The sequence below is a fragment of the Heptranchias perlo genome, chromosome 15 (genome assembly GCF_035084215.1).
Source record: "Heptranchias perlo isolate sHepPer1 chromosome 15, sHepPer1.hap1, whole genome shotgun sequence".
In the NCBI taxonomy this organism is placed as follows: Eukaryota; Metazoa; Chordata; class Chondrichthyes; order Hexanchiformes; family Hexanchidae; genus Heptranchias; species Heptranchias perlo.
This window is the reverse complement of record NC_090339.1, coordinates 27,284,378-27,299,940: the sequence shown is the minus strand read 5'-3', so window position 1 is coordinate 27,299,940 and position 15,563 is coordinate 27,284,378. Positions and strand designations below refer to the sequence as shown.

Genomic DNA, 15,563 nt, shown 5'->3' with positions numbered 1-15,563 from the left:
GTAATTCTGCACTTTTATAACAAGAATGAAACAAGAAATCAAGTACTGGGATGCAGATTTTAGCCACTCCGGCTAATATTAATTAATAAATCTGAGAGTCTAGTTTCAGCAACTTTAATATTTTATTATTAAGAAATACAAGACCTAGCTTCTGCCTTATCTAATATTGACTTTTCATCATGGTAAGTATGCAGGTTCCACTCATGCATGTACTTGCACGAGGTCAGCTCACTGGATAGAATCTTAGGTGGCCTAAGGTTGATTTCCGGTGTCCTCGGTCCAAGTTGCAGCATTCAGGCCACTAGAATGCACTAACCTTTATATTCTTCAGTAACATGCCTACTTTTATCATAGGCTATGATGTAACCACAGCATCATGTGCTATTCTCTTTGTCTGAAAATGGTAGAAACCAATTTTATCTGTAGTTCAGACAGTAAGCCTTCAAGGTTTCTTTGTTCAGTATTTTCCCACTGTACATTTGTATCCATGGTAACCTCCCTTAACTATTTTAAAATTATACACCCCCAAAAGTTATGTGATACAATTCTCATCTAAGAGTCTATTGTCTACAGGAATGCAGTTAATTCTATGCCAGTTGTCTTATCTTGCTCAGGCTGCTTATTTTGCAAAGAGATGTTTTAGACACATGCTGTACCTTTGATACTAGTTAACCCATCATGCTTTCTGCTCATGTCAAGTTATCCTAACATAAGTCATTTTTTTACTCTTACACTTAAAACCTACATTGGGTGACCCAATGGGTTAGCACACTACCCTTTCACCATAGGGTTTGAATGTACCCTGAACTTATAAAGGAATGAGGTTAAACTGATAAGTTCAGGAGAGTGGGATGGAGAGACTTGCCTTACAGCATATGGGGGAGGAGTTAAGAATAAGTGTACTGAAGGGACAAAACATTCTAAAGCAGCAAGTCTAAGGGAGATGTGATGGGACATACCTTAGGGCAGATAGGAGAGAGGTTATAAACTACAGTGAAAGAAAGAATAAGAAAAAATAAAAGGAAAAATGGTACTGAGGATTATGAATGGTTGCTTATGTGCAAATGCACAAGCATTAGAAATTAAGTCAGGGAATGAGAGACACTATGGAGGGAATGATGTTATATCCTTGATAGAAACTTGGTTTCAGCTGGGTTGAGACTGGAATTAAATATTCCTAGATAGAGAAGGATAAAGAGGCAAATGGACGGCCTTATAATTAAGGACACAATTAAAGTCATAAAAGAAGAAAGTTTCTATTGATGGTGCTCAGACAATTTGTCTGGGTTGCGTTAAGAAATTATAAGGGATATGCTACCATGTTGAGAGTTCATTGAAGTCTACCAAATAATGGGAAGGAAATCAAGAATGAGATTTGTGGGCAATTTAGAGAGGATTGTAGTGGTAATAGTTTTGGGGGACTTCAACTATTTTAAAGTAGGCTGGAATAAGGCAAAAGCTTGTGGTCAAAATGGGGGGAGTTATTAGAATCATAGAATCATACAGAATAGAAGGAGGCCATTCAGCCCATCGTGCCTGTGCCAACTCTATAGTACAGCTATCTAATTAGTCCAATTCCTCTATACTTTCCCGTTTTAAATTGCATCTGCCACTTGTCTGCTTATTCCACTAACCTCTCTACATCAACAATATCTTGCATTTATATTGCACCATTGGTTCCTCAGGGCAGTGTCTGAGGCCCAACCATCTTCAGCTGCTTCATCAATGATCTTCCCTCCATCATAAGGTCAGAAATGGGGATGTTCGCTGATGAATGCACAGTGTTCATCTCCATTCGCAACCCCTCAGATAATGAAGCAGTCCACACCTGCGTGCAGCAAGACCTGGACAACATCCAGGCTTGAGCTGATAAGTGGCAAGTAACATTCGCGCCAGACAAGTGCCAGGCAATGTCCATCTCCAACAAGAGAGTGTCTAACCATCTCCCCTTGACATTCAACGGCATTACCATCGCCGAATCCCCCACCATCAACATCCTGGGGGTCACCATTGACCAGAAACTTAACTGGACCAGCCATATAAATACTGTGGCTACAAAAGCAGGTCAGAGGCTGGGTATTCTGCGGCAAGTGACTCACCTCCTGACTCCACAAAGCCTTTCCACCATCTACAAGGCACAAGTCAGGAGTGTGATGGAATACTCTCCACTTGCCTGGATGAGTGCAGCTCCAACAACACTCGAGAAGCTCGACACCATCCAAGACAAAGTAGCCTGCTTGATTGGCATCCCATCCACCATTCTAAACATTCACTCCCTTCACCACCGGCGCACTGTGGCTGCAGTGTGTACCATCCACAGGATGCACTGCAGCAACTCGCCGAGGCTTCTTCGACAGCACCTCCCAAACCCGCGACCATTACCACTTAGAAGGACAAGGGCAGCAGGCACATGGGAACAACACCACCTGCACGTTTCCCTCCAAGTCACACACCATCCCGACTTGGAAATATATCGCCGTTCCTTCAAAGTCGCTGGGTCAAAATCCTGGAACTCCAGTGCATAACAGCACTGTGGGAGAACCTTCACCACACGGACTGCAGCGGTTCAAGAAGGCGGCTCACCACCACCTTCTCAAGGGCAATTAGGGATGGGCACTAAATGCTGGCCTCACTAGCGACGCCCACATCCCATGAACGAATTTTTTTTAAAAATCATTAGTGAAGTAAAATGCCCCAAGATGCTTCACAGGAACCTTATCAAACCAAATTTGACACTGAACCACACAAGGAGATATTAGGACAGGTGACCAAAAGCTTGGTCAAAGAGGTAGGTTTTAAGGAGTGTCTTGAAGAAGGAGAGGCAGAGAGATTTAGGGAGGGAATTCCAGAGCTTAGGGCAAGGCCAGCTGAAGGCACGGCTGCCAATGGTGAAGCGATTAAAATCGGGGATGTGCAAGAGGCAAGAATCGTCCTGAAATATTCAACAGTCCTGCTGGCGATTTGCCAAACCCCCTACTTTTGTCATCAGCAAACAGAGATTGTACTCCCTCTGCTTTAGTCCAAAACATGTATGTATACCAAGATCAAGAGTGGATCCTGTATTGACTCTTTGGGTACACCACTATCAGCTTTTCTCCAATTTCATCAATAGCAACGATATTATTAACTTTGAGAAACTACAAGAAGCAGACAACAAATGTTGAGAATAAGGATTAAATTTGGTCTGAATTCCCAATGTCAGTTGCATCGGTGTGAGTGGTACTGAGTGCAGGAACTGTCCCCAAACCCCATACATACACTTTGTGGTGGCCAGTTCAGAATGATAGTAGTATGAACAAGCAAGCAGATGACTTACCCGGTTGGCAACAGTTGTTACGTCAGCTGGGGAGAAAAATAAAAGGATTCTATCCATATATACATCAAACCAACAGACACCGGTGAACACAAGTAATAAAGTAACTGATCACTGCAAAATCCAAATAACAGACAAATGGGCACCAAGTCACAATAAACGTTTACTGATTAAAATATTGTTAACACATGTTCTGAGAATTTTGAACATTCATTCAAATGAACAGCAAGATGATTTCATGAAAGATGCAATCCTTAATCAATATACATTGTATGCCCAGGAAGAGAAGTATGTAGTGCTCGATCTGGTCCTGGCTAAGGAAGCAGGACAAGTAACTGGACTGAAAGTAGGAGAGCTGTTGGAAAATAGTGATTGTAACTTAATTGGGCTCACATTGAAAAGAGACATCAAAGATAAAGATACTGGACTGGAAATTAGCTTGTTTCTGTGATGAAAGGAGAAATGAGCCCAGATTAATTGGTTGGAACAAATGGCAGATCGAACAGCAGCCGAGCACTACGAGATATTTGAGTACAAAATGAATGGGGTCCTGTTTAAATACATTGTGACTGGAGCGAAAGGGGTGCCTCAAAAGCTGGAGTTACCAAGAATAAATAAAGAGAGGCTGTAAGAGCAAAAATTAGATTTATAAAAGTCATACCATAAATATAGACAGTACAGAAAAAAACTCAAAAAATAAAATATATCAGAATCAGTTGAACCAGCTGTTAACTTTTTATAGTGGTCTTCTTTTAAATTGGATTCCAGAGGGCCAGCCTTCGTGATTATATCGAAGAATCCAGTTTCCCCGGGCAGTGAGGTATTTATGTGGTCAGTTCCTGAAATGCAAGTAAGTCTTGCTTGGTTTACGGCAATTTGAATGTAAACCTGCCAAATTTACTAAATGCAGCCACCGAGCAGACCCACTTTTTACTTCGGTGTCCGGATTTAGCGAATCTGGCATGGTTACATTGGGGTTGCTGCTGGGAACTCAGTAACTGTGCTACCAATCTGTTTCTTTCCCGCTGTCATTAATTGCTTTGTGCTGCCTTTAGCCAAAGACAACAGCAGCTGGAAGTTGGCCTCATCTTTACGGCTACCAAAACATTTATCTCCCTGCATTTAGAGATAACATAATTGTTATTACCTTTAAACAAAAGAGGAAGTACACAATGAATTTACTGCTACCAGGGACTTTCCCAGTGTTCTCCCTGGAAGCAGGATAGAAAGTGCTGCCATAGTGTTGGAAAGTCAGCTCCAGTAGACATTTGCATCTTTAAATGTAGACTTTCTGCTGGTGATGGTAGCAGTACTTCAAAGGTGCAGAAGTTATTTCACCTTCAGTATTGTCAAGTCTACAGTTATGCCTGCGAAGTGCATGCATATTTTTTCAGTTAAAATTTTGGTTAATCCTACATGAAAGTGCATATAATACTTCATTACATTATCCACGTAAATATATGCAATCCCTTCAAATACTTCAATTTGTTCATCGTTACTTTATGGAAGAGAAAGCTGATCTCTAAAATATACAATATCTAACATGTTATTTTACCTTAAATGCTCAGTCATTTTTATGTTTCAGCCATAACTCTCAACAATAAAATAAAAACAGAAATCACTGGAATTATACAGCAGCTATCGTTTCTCTCTGTAGATGATAAAACACCTGTGTATTTCAAGCATGTTCTGTTTCAGTTCAGATTTCCAGCATTTGCAGTTTTTCTTTTGATCTCAGAATAGTGCTTCACCTTGTAGCCGACATGGCCGGCTGTATTTTCTACAATGGAAGACCTACATCACGAATTTATGTTTCTTACCTCTCCTGAGGAACATACACTTTTTTAAAATATTTAAAAATTACCAGTTCCATTTGCAGAAATCTGAAGAAAGTAAAATTGTTTGGGCAGCTTCAAAAAGACATTCCAGTGGATTAAGAAGGCAGCTGCACAAAGAAATCAAATTCCATCAGAAAATGAAACCCCAGTGACTGCTGGATTAGAAAGGCTTTTATGTTCCGAGGCACTGAATTAAATACATAGAGCTGACCCCATGGCAACACTATGGCATTAGTCATGTTCCAGTCATTTCTTCTGTCCCTTTCCCTTCCTTCACCCCACCCCTTTGCCTGCTTCCTACATCATAATATAAAGGATATGAGCTTTTTTTTCAACAACAGGCACTACCAAGCTCCCCCAATGGCTCAGTAAATTTATTCAGTGAGGAGCTGAACCACACAGACCAGAAAAGTCCCAGGTTTGATTCCTCAGTCTGCTATGGGAAATGTTAGCAATAAATCCTGCAAAGTACCTTTACAATATGTATCTATATTAGTTGAAGGGTATCAGATAAACCTATATATAAAATATTAGTCAATTTCCTGTAACGGGGTATCAAAATCAAGTGTTGTCTTCAGGTAAAGTGGTGCCTCCACTGATACAGGAGAGTATAATATCAGTGTGGCAGTTATACCTTCCCATTAGTGGTGATGCTGCAGTGCCATCACTGGGGTTAGTGTATAATTACAGCGTGACATATGCAGTTTCCATTATAAATGTGGACATAGAAACTTATAATGGAAAAAGTTCACAAGTGAAGGCAAATGTAAAATTTTTATATATTAATAGCGCATCTTCCATGGCTTTGCCCACAAAACAAAGTGAATTTCCCTCTGAGTACGTTAATGATGGTATAGGTATGGAGATCTGTAGCTTTCACCCTAACTCTGGCCCATTTACAACACTGTATATTACCATGAGAAATTTACAGCTGTGCCTTTGTTTTTTTCCACTACATCACATAATATCAATACAGTGTTCTGATTTTTTTTAAGCAAATATAATGATGAACAAATATGATTAGCAGTGAATGCTAGGAAATAGATTTTTGAGCTTCTCATGGCTCAGTTCATAATTGTATTGCTCAGTTGCATGTTAAGCCTGGTTGAATCTCTAGTCTGTGCTGAGTTAGGTGATCTCATCCAGGTAATGGTAGGCAGCTACAGTTGGTCTCAGCATTCCTGATCTCAGGAAATCATGGAGGGAAATCGACCATGGTCCTATCTGATTGCTATTCAGTGATCCCTGCTGGAAAGTCTCATGTGGATTTTGAGTGAGGATGGGATTGGTCTTAATCATGATGCCCCTCATGATGGAATACCAGTCCACATTTGCTGTCTAGGCTCATGCATGAAGAATTACCTGTTAGACATCTGAGGTTGGACTATATGGGACTATACCCCAGAGTGAATCAGCATTTTCAGGAGAGAATAGGAAGGGAAAAATTGGAGTGAGAAAAATAATTAGTTCCCCAACCCTGTTTTGCTTTGGAGGTGTGGGAGTAGAGAAAATATTGTTTTACAATATGGAAAGATAATTTGGTGCCAAAGAGCCAATGAATTGGTATAATTTGAGTGGGTTAAATGAATGTGAAGAACTCTTTATATTGACTGGAAGCAATGTGATGAATTACAGATGACTGCATCACAGAGTGTGTGCATGTATGCCACTGCTCTGATTGCATTTGCTTCCTGAAACAGTTTAATTGTTTCTCACTCTGGCATTTCTCCTCAGCAGAATGATGCCTTGGCTAATGCTCAACATTTCATCTTTTCAGCATCTGGAAATGCCCTGACAGATACTCTTGCAATTATCTTCTTAAGTGTTCCACATACAAGGACACCTTGTTGATGAATAAACCTATCTACAATAGGCTTAATGGAGCCTGCAAAATAGTTTTTCTCCCAGAAGGTTTCAATTTATTCTACACTGCGGGCTCACACACTGATTTCTTCATTCAGCTCTGAACTGACTTGTAACCAGTCATCATGCGCACACATTTCAAGTAATTGCAGCTTGTGTCGCTATGGTAACTTATTTACCAGCAAAATGAGCAGTCATCAGTAATTTCAGAATGCTATTTGCAAAGCCCACCAATTACATGAATGCAATTATGCTCTCCCCAAATACACACACATTTAAGAGTTTAGGCTTCTGGGCTCTTCTCTGAGCTGCAACACCGTAACATGATCATCATGAATGGGGAACTTAGAGAGACCTGGAGAACTTTAGAGGCTCTGGTTTTTGTTGCAGTGAGATACAAGTTTGTATACAAATATACAGATGAACTTGGTTCTCTGCCTACCATCTGCTGACACCATTTCCCAAGTCCTTTGGGAGCTAGACTTTAGGAAAACCCATTACTAAATAGCAGTTAGCAAATTGGATAGCAGATGCTGGAAATCTAAAAGAGAAACAGGAAATGCTGAACACATTCAGCATGTCAGTCAGCATCTGTAGAAAGAACAAACAAGTTAATGTTTCAGGTGTAGACCATTCATCAGAACTGGAAAAAATACAGACGAGCAACATTTAAAAGTAACAGAGCAAAGGGAAGGAAGAGGGAAAAGCACACATAAGGAGGGAGGAAGCACAATGGCCTATAAAGTGCTTAAATGGAAAATGATTAAATGGCATAAGCAATATTAACATGAAACCATTATAGTGCTAGTTGCTCAGGTTAGGTCACTTTGAATAGTCATTCTACTTCCTCTGTCATGCATGTGTTTTTCCCTCCTCCCTTTGTTTTTTAAATGCTGTTCTTCAATTTTCTTTCCCACTTTTTTTGTTTATCCCTGGAAAGGCATCACTCACCAGAAAAGGGCAGAGCTCACCATATTCACGTGGTAGTCTTTATTTGGGTGCATGTGCAGGGTTCCTCTGAAGCTGTAAGGCAGTTAGCCAAAGCATTTTGCATGCTTTCATCAGTGTGACTGTTTTGACTTGATGGTTTATCATTGTAGGTACAGCACAGGAAGAGGCCATTCAGCCCCATCATGCCAATGTCAGCTCTTCGACAGAGCTATTCAATTTGTCCCATTGCCCTGCTCTTTCCCCATAGCCCTGTAATTTTTTTCCCTTCAAGTATATATCTAATTCCCTTTTTTAAAGCTACTATTGAATCTGCTTCCACCACTCTTTCAGACAGTGCATTCCAGACCATTACAACTCGCTGCGTTAAAAAAAATGTTTCCTCACGTCGCCTCTGACTCTTTTGCCGATTACCTTAAATCTGTGTCCTTTGGTTACCGACCCGTTTGCCACTTGAAACAGTTTCTCCTTATTTACTCTGTCAAAACCGTTCCTGAGTTTGAACACCTCCATCAAATCTCCCCTAAACCTTCTTTGTTCTAAGGAGAAATACCCCAGCTTCTCCAGTCTCTCCACATAGCTGAAGTCCTTCATTCCTGGTACCATTCTAGTAAATCTCTTCTGCACCCTCTCTATGGCCTTGACATCCTTCCTAAAGTACGGCACCCAGAATTGAACACAATACTCCAGCTGAGGCCTAACCAGTGTTTTATAAAGGTTTAGCATAACTTCCTTGCTTTTGTACTCTATGCCTCTATTAATAAAGCCCAGGATCTCATATGCTTTTTTAACAGCCTTCTCACTTGTCCTGCCACCTTCAAAGATTTGTGTATGTGCACCCCCAGGTCTTTCTGTCCCTGCATCCCTTTTAAAATTGAACAATTTGTTTATATTGCCTCTCCTCATTCTTCCTACCCAAATGCATCACTTCACACTTCTCTGCATTAAAATTCATCTGCCATGTGTCTGCCCATTTCACCAGTCTGTCCTGAAGTTTGTTACTATCCTCCATATTGTTTACTACATTTCCGAGTTTCATGTCATCTGCAAACTTCGAAATTGTACCCTCTATACCCAAGTCCAGGTCATTAATATATATCAAGAAGAGCAGTGGTCCTAATTCTGGCTCCTGGAGAACACCACTGTATACTTCCCTCCAGTTTGAAAAACAACCATTTACCACTACTCTCTGCTTTCTATCCCCTAGCCAATTTTGTATCCATACTCCCACTGTCCCTTTAATCCCATGAGGGCAAGAACTTTCGTGATGCTACTGTGCTCCAAACTACCCTTAAGACTTGAGCCATCCGAGCCTATCATTTTTTGTCCTACTTTGCTGCACTTCCTCATTTTAAATGAAGTTGCGAGGAATAATGCTAGATTACTGACCATAGGTGTTCTTCCTCATTCTTTAAATGAGTTTCAACCTCCATATATGTGCCTTTTATTCTTGCCTACCCCTTATTCTCTTTTAGATTTGATTTTTCATATTGAGCTGCAATTATTATAGAATTTTATAGAAGGCAACCTAATTTCATAGAGTAGATTAAAAACAGAAATTGGTGAAAATACGCAGCAAGTCAGTCACCGTGTGTAAATAGAAAAGACAGACTAACATTTTCACTGTATACCCTTCTTCAGAACTGGATAGATTGACTTGTTTAAAGATTCGTTTGCCAGTTCATTATGCTCGTCCATTTCTGATACATTTTGCCACAACAGGAAAGAAAAGCTGCATGAGTGAGCATTGTTTTGATTCTTTTATAATTTGTGCCCAGATTTTTAATAATTTGTGTGAAATTAGTTGTTTTGATTTCTTCCTGCACCAGTTTAGTTGTTTTTCATTCTCATATTTCTCATCAAGTCAGAGATGTCTACAGAAATGTTCAGTATTTCAGTACAATAAAATAAGAAAGTTGTTAGGAGTCCACTTCTAATCAGGTAGTTGCCTTAAATATGTATAATCAGATTAACCTTTTGAGGGCTGCAGTAGCATTTTTCCACCAGAATAAGAATTGCAGCAATATCATCATTTTGTTTGTCACAAAAATAAATTAGGAAATTTGTTGTGATTCTGCACATAACTTTTTCTCACCAATGTTTGCTAGCATATATCTGGACATTCACTGGTGCCTTGCCTGAATGGTAAGTGCAGCAGGTTATTTGACCACAAGAGATATCGGAGGTGAGTCCAATCTGTCCACCTCAAATTCTACGCATTTGACCTTGCACAAGATAATACGATAACAATGAGAAGTAAGACACCTAGTTGATTTCCCCACCCAAACCCAGGAGCACGGAGGCCAACTGTAGTTGTCATCTTGGCTGAAATCAGTTAACTCAGCAAACCAGAGATGGAACTTGAGAGCTTTCTTGTCTGTAAGGCAGAGCTACTTGCCCAATAAACCTGATGGGTCAACAGGGAAGCCCGATTCTGTTCATTTTTTTCATCACTCATTCTTTGGTTTAGCTTCATCCGTATGCAAACAAAAGTACTTATTGTTAGCTTCATCCTTGCCAAAGTTCTTCACTGCACCCCCCCACCAAGGCACCTCTACAAGCAAGAGAGATGAATGGTCACGACATGACTGGCTCACTGGGGACTCCCCATCTGATTTCTCTCTCCAGCCATCAGATGCCTGGCCTCTGCTTGGTGCCTACTATCCCTTTAAAAGGATCTGTAGTTTAGGACAAGAGAAGCAAATGGTGTGTAATTAACCTTACAAGAGCCCCATGCCACCCACTTTTGACATTATTAGTTTGGTATATAGTCTGCTCCCAACAATCTAAAGTCAGATTTTGCACTAAAAAGAAATGTAACTGTCCAATAATTTGAATTAGGCAATGTAAATAAGATGGCAAAGTGGTCATTTAATACAAAAAAGTGAATAATCTGATCCTTTGAATTAAATGATTATGAATTGAGTAGACTGTATTTAAGAATTGTGATTTGTTTTTTCAACCTCATTTTAGACCTTTTTCTTTTACCACCAGCTGCTCAGGTTGAAGCACTTAAAGAAGAGAATGACAGCCTGCGCTGGCAGCTGGATGCCTACAGAAATGAGGTAGATTTACTAAAACATGAGCAGGGTAAGCTCCACCGCACTGAAGAAACCACAAAGGACCAACAGCTAAAACTACTGCAACAGACATTGCAAGGGATGCAGCAGGTACTGTTGGCTCCCTTTTATATTAAAAAAAATCACTAAAATAACTGTTTAAAGAGAACTTCGTTGACATTTTAGAACTATCTAAAGTATGCTAACATAACAAGCAATTCCAACCCATCCCCCCCCCATCCTCAAACGTCCCTTAGGTCGCACACTTTTTTTAAGTGGCGAGTAAGAATTAAATTCTTGGATCACAAAAACTTTGCAGCAGTGAGTTATGGCACTATGATGACATTTCAACTGTTTAGAACAATAGCGATAAGAATTAACACTTAATCCTAGCTCAAAGTGTAATAAATCAGGCTGCTTTGTCCACTTTACCAAACATAAAGTTGAATACAGAGCATTGCATCCCTTGCCAGCAAAACAACACCATTAGGAGTTGGGGCTGCCCAATCATTTTCAGTTTAAATGCAAAAGATCCATTAACCATTTTGGAACAAAATTTTGAATTTGCCTATGAATGAGCAGTATTGTATTGAGATCATGATTGTTTTGGGATTTCAGGAAGTTTGCATACAAATACATTTGTGTTACAGCAAGTTTCATATGATGCAGTCATAAACGCCTGCTGTTCAGGGATTTGCATCTCTATTGTAGTACAAGACAGGGTGTTGTCCAGGAACTGATACTGCACCCTTTCTTGTACTACAGTAGAGATGCAAATCCCTGAACAGCATGCATTTATGACTGCATCATAGGAAATGGCTATGATGTTGTATCACATAATTTGTAGCATTATCATACCACTTGATACTTACTGAATTGATCTGGCCTTCTATTTTACTGAATGCTTCAGAGAATGCATGTCAGATAACTACCTGACCGGAACGGTCTTTGCTGTGAATCACTAATCAGAGCTAACTATAACTATGGCAAATAATTCGCTGTAATTTAGAAAAAATATTATTGTCAATAAGCTTAGGTAAAGAACCAAGGCACAAAGCGCAGAACACCACCAAAGTTAACTGGGTATCCCAAGGATTCTGCAGTGTCCGTAGTGCAAAAAAAAACTTGCTGGTACGACAGGCTTATTTGCCCATCAGTGATGCAGTCTTCACTTGTGCAACGTATTCAACAATTTTATAAGTATTATCCTCTATCTATATATAACGAAGAGATGAAAAATAAAGGATATGCAATGGAGAAGAATAGAATACAGTTTACTTTGAGAGTGAATTTGTTACGTTGTTCCCTCTTTATTAACAGCAACTTCTAAACTTACGCGAAGAATGTAAGAAGAAAGAATCTGAATTCCAGAAGGCAAAGGAAGAAAAACTAAAAGCAGAGATGTTATTGGAGATGCTTAAAGAAAAGGTGAGAGCATTGGAATTGTATCAGTAAACTTCCAGTAGTTCCTTTCACTGAGCATATCCATTGAAAGTAATTCTTTCAGTTATTGATCATTGGTCTTGTTTAATCAGGACTCAATGATAAGCTAAGAACCTGTCCTTTAACCCTTGCTACTCCATAAAGATTCCCAAGCCACGCTCCTGTAGTCCCTTAAGGCAGCTACAAAGGATATTTTTATGATCTTTGACTTTTTGGCTCTTAAACATATAATTAACGTGCATGTAATATAACATTAAAACATTTGGAAGTCAAATATTAATGTTTTTTACACGTGGACTCCTCTACGATCATCTGGGCTTCACTGTAATCAGCAGAAGCCACAATTGAAGTAGGTTGACCTTTTTTCATTCTCACTTGCTTCCCCCTCTCCAGCTCCCAAATATGGAGTGCTTCATTTCTATGAGCTAGTGGAAGCTTTGTGCTGTAGACTAATTCCCACCTAAACAGAATGACACTTCTCACACTCCTTTTACACTTGATTTTTCTAAAACATCTTCCATCTGACCCCCCAGATAAGGTAACAAAGTCCTGCAATAAATATGTGCAAATGAAAGGTAGCCTTGAATCTGAACCTTACAACTTCACTGGGAAGTCACTTGAGTTCTTGGTAGTTTCACATGGTTGACTCAACAAATACTGAAAGTTTAAACATTGGTAAGCCTAGCCCTTTCGCCACGAAGTCCAGAATTGAATGATACTAGATAAAGAAAGTTCACCTTGTCTTTAGCTTTATAGAAAAATCAAAAATAAAAGGAGTGTGAGAAGAGTTGTTCTTGTTTAGGTGGGAATGAGTCCATTGAACAACATCTACAATAATTACATTAACACTAAGTATGACCATCTGCTTTCACAAGCTTTGCACTGAGAATGTAGAAAAATAGAGATGTCACCAATAGTTTCCTGGAGTCATGGTGGATAATGTTTGTTATTGAACCAATGTAAAGAAAGACTAGGATTGCAAATTACCGTGAGTGGGCAAAAATTTGGCAGATGGAGTATAATGTGGGAAAATGTGAACTTATCCACTTTGGCAGGAGGAATAGAAAAGCAGTATATTTAAATGGAGAGAGATTGCAGAACTCTGAGGTACAGAGGGATCTGGGTGTCCCAGTGCATGAATCACAAAAAGTTAGTATGCAGGTACAGCAAGTGATTAGGAATGCAAATGGAATGTTGACATTTATTGCAAGGGGAATGGAATATAAAAGTAGAGATGTTTTGCTACAGTTGTACAGGGCATTGGTGAGACCGCATCTAGAATACTGTGTGCAGTTTTGGTCTCCTTATTTAAGAAAGGACATAATTGCTTTGGAGGCGATTCAGAGAAGGTTCACTCGACTGATTTCTGGGATGAGGGGGTTATCTTATGAGGAAAGGTTGGATAAGTTGGGCCTGTATACACTGGAGTTTAGAAGAATGAGAGGTGATCTTATTGAAACATATAAGATCCTGAGGGGACTAGAAGGGGTAGATGCTGAGAGGATGTTTCCCCTTGTGGGAGAGACTAGAACTAGGGGCCACAGTTTAAAAATAAGGGGTCTCCCATTTAAGATGGTGATGAGGAGAAATCTTTCCTCTGAGGGTCGTGAGTCTGTGGAACTCCCTTTACCAGAGAGCGGTGGAGGCAGGGTCATTGAATATTTTTAAGGCTGAGTTAGATAGATTCCTGATTAACAAGGGAGTCATAGGTTATAGTAGGTAGACGGGAAAGTAGGGTTGAGGTCATAATCAGATCAGCCATGATCTTATCAAATGGCAGAGCAGGCTCGAGGGGCCAAATGGCCTACTCCTGCTCTTAATTCGTATGGTCGTATGTACTGTCATTCTAGATACAATGGAAAAAAATGTTTTCTAATTCTGATCTCAAATCTTAGTTGACTTATCATCTAATTTCACTTTAATTATACATGGTGTAGTCACCAGGCAGTCACAAAAGAGTATACAATTGGTGGAATAGCTGAATATTGTACATCACCGGATGGGATATTCACCAACTTTTTGTTGGGACCACAATCCTGACCAATGATTTTTTAGTGAGGCCCACTCTTAGAGAACTACAGTGCCTCAGGCAATGTCATCTGCCCCCACTCATGAAAGAATTAACAATCATAATTCTTTGCAACCTTACTTTCCTTTAAACAGCTCTGAAGGTGATTCATCCTCTAACACCCTTGTTGGCTCCAATTATGTCTTGTTGTTAATACCAGTAAATGTACAAAACTAAAACTATAGTGAAATGTGCATTTGAACCACTGTTGGTATTGTGACATGCAGATGTGTTAACAGTGATGCACTCTGGGATCTGTGGTTTCTGTTTATTCTTAATAAGGACGTTTTCAGCCCATTAATGTTGCTTGCTCTTAGAGCAACCCAAAAATAATACCACAGCCCTCCTCTCTCTCCATAGCTCTGAATCTTCCTCTATTTAAAATATTTATCCAATTTTCCCTTAAAAGATGCAGTGGTCTCCATCTTAACCACTCAGTGGCGAAGCTCTAACAACTGTGTAAAAACTTCTTCTAAATTCTCTATCACTGTTAAGCTGATGTCCTTCATTGGTGACTCTTCGTCCACAGGAAATAGTCTTTCCCTATTCACCCTATCAAAACCATTCACGATTTTAAATTCCTTTATTAAATCTGCTCTTAGTCTTCTCTGTTCCAGTGGAAATAGCTCCAGTATCTCAAGTCTCTCCTCATAGTTCCCCATCTCTGGCATTATCCTGGAGAACCTACACTGTATGCTTTTTATGACTTTCATGCCCTTTAAGAACATAAGAAGTAGGGGCAGGAGTAGGCCATACGCCCCTTGAGCTTACTCCGCCATTCAGTAAGATCGTGGCTGATCTTCTACCTCAACACCACTTTCCTGCCTGATCCCCATATCCTTCGATTCCCTTAGTGTCCAAATATCCATTGGCCTCAGTCTTGAATATACTTAACATTATTTCTATAATAATAGTGCCCAAATCCATGCACATTATTCTCACTGTTCCCCAAATATTGCCTTGTTCAAATTTATCATTACATCTTGACTGTTGCGCTGTATGCCCCTATTTACAAAATCCAAAATGCTGTT

General features: G+C 39.8%; 1 protein-coding gene across 3 annotated transcripts in view; it reads left to right on the top strand.

Annotated features, from left to right (window-relative positions):
- Nucleotides 1-15,563, top strand: part of LOC137332931 (ecto-NOX disulfide-thiol exchanger 2-like) — a 266,243-nt gene that overhangs the window by 216,213 nt on the left and 34,467 nt on the right. For all 3 annotated transcript variants that reach the window (XM_067996973.1, XM_067996971.1, XM_067996972.1), the window contains 2 exons: nt 10,957-11,132; nt 12,342-12,449. In XM_067996973.1, the coding sequence (XP_067853074.1) occupies nt 10,957-11,132; nt 12,342-12,449 (284 nt within the window). The remainder of the gene's footprint in view (nt 1-10,956; nt 11,133-12,341; nt 12,450-15,563) is intronic.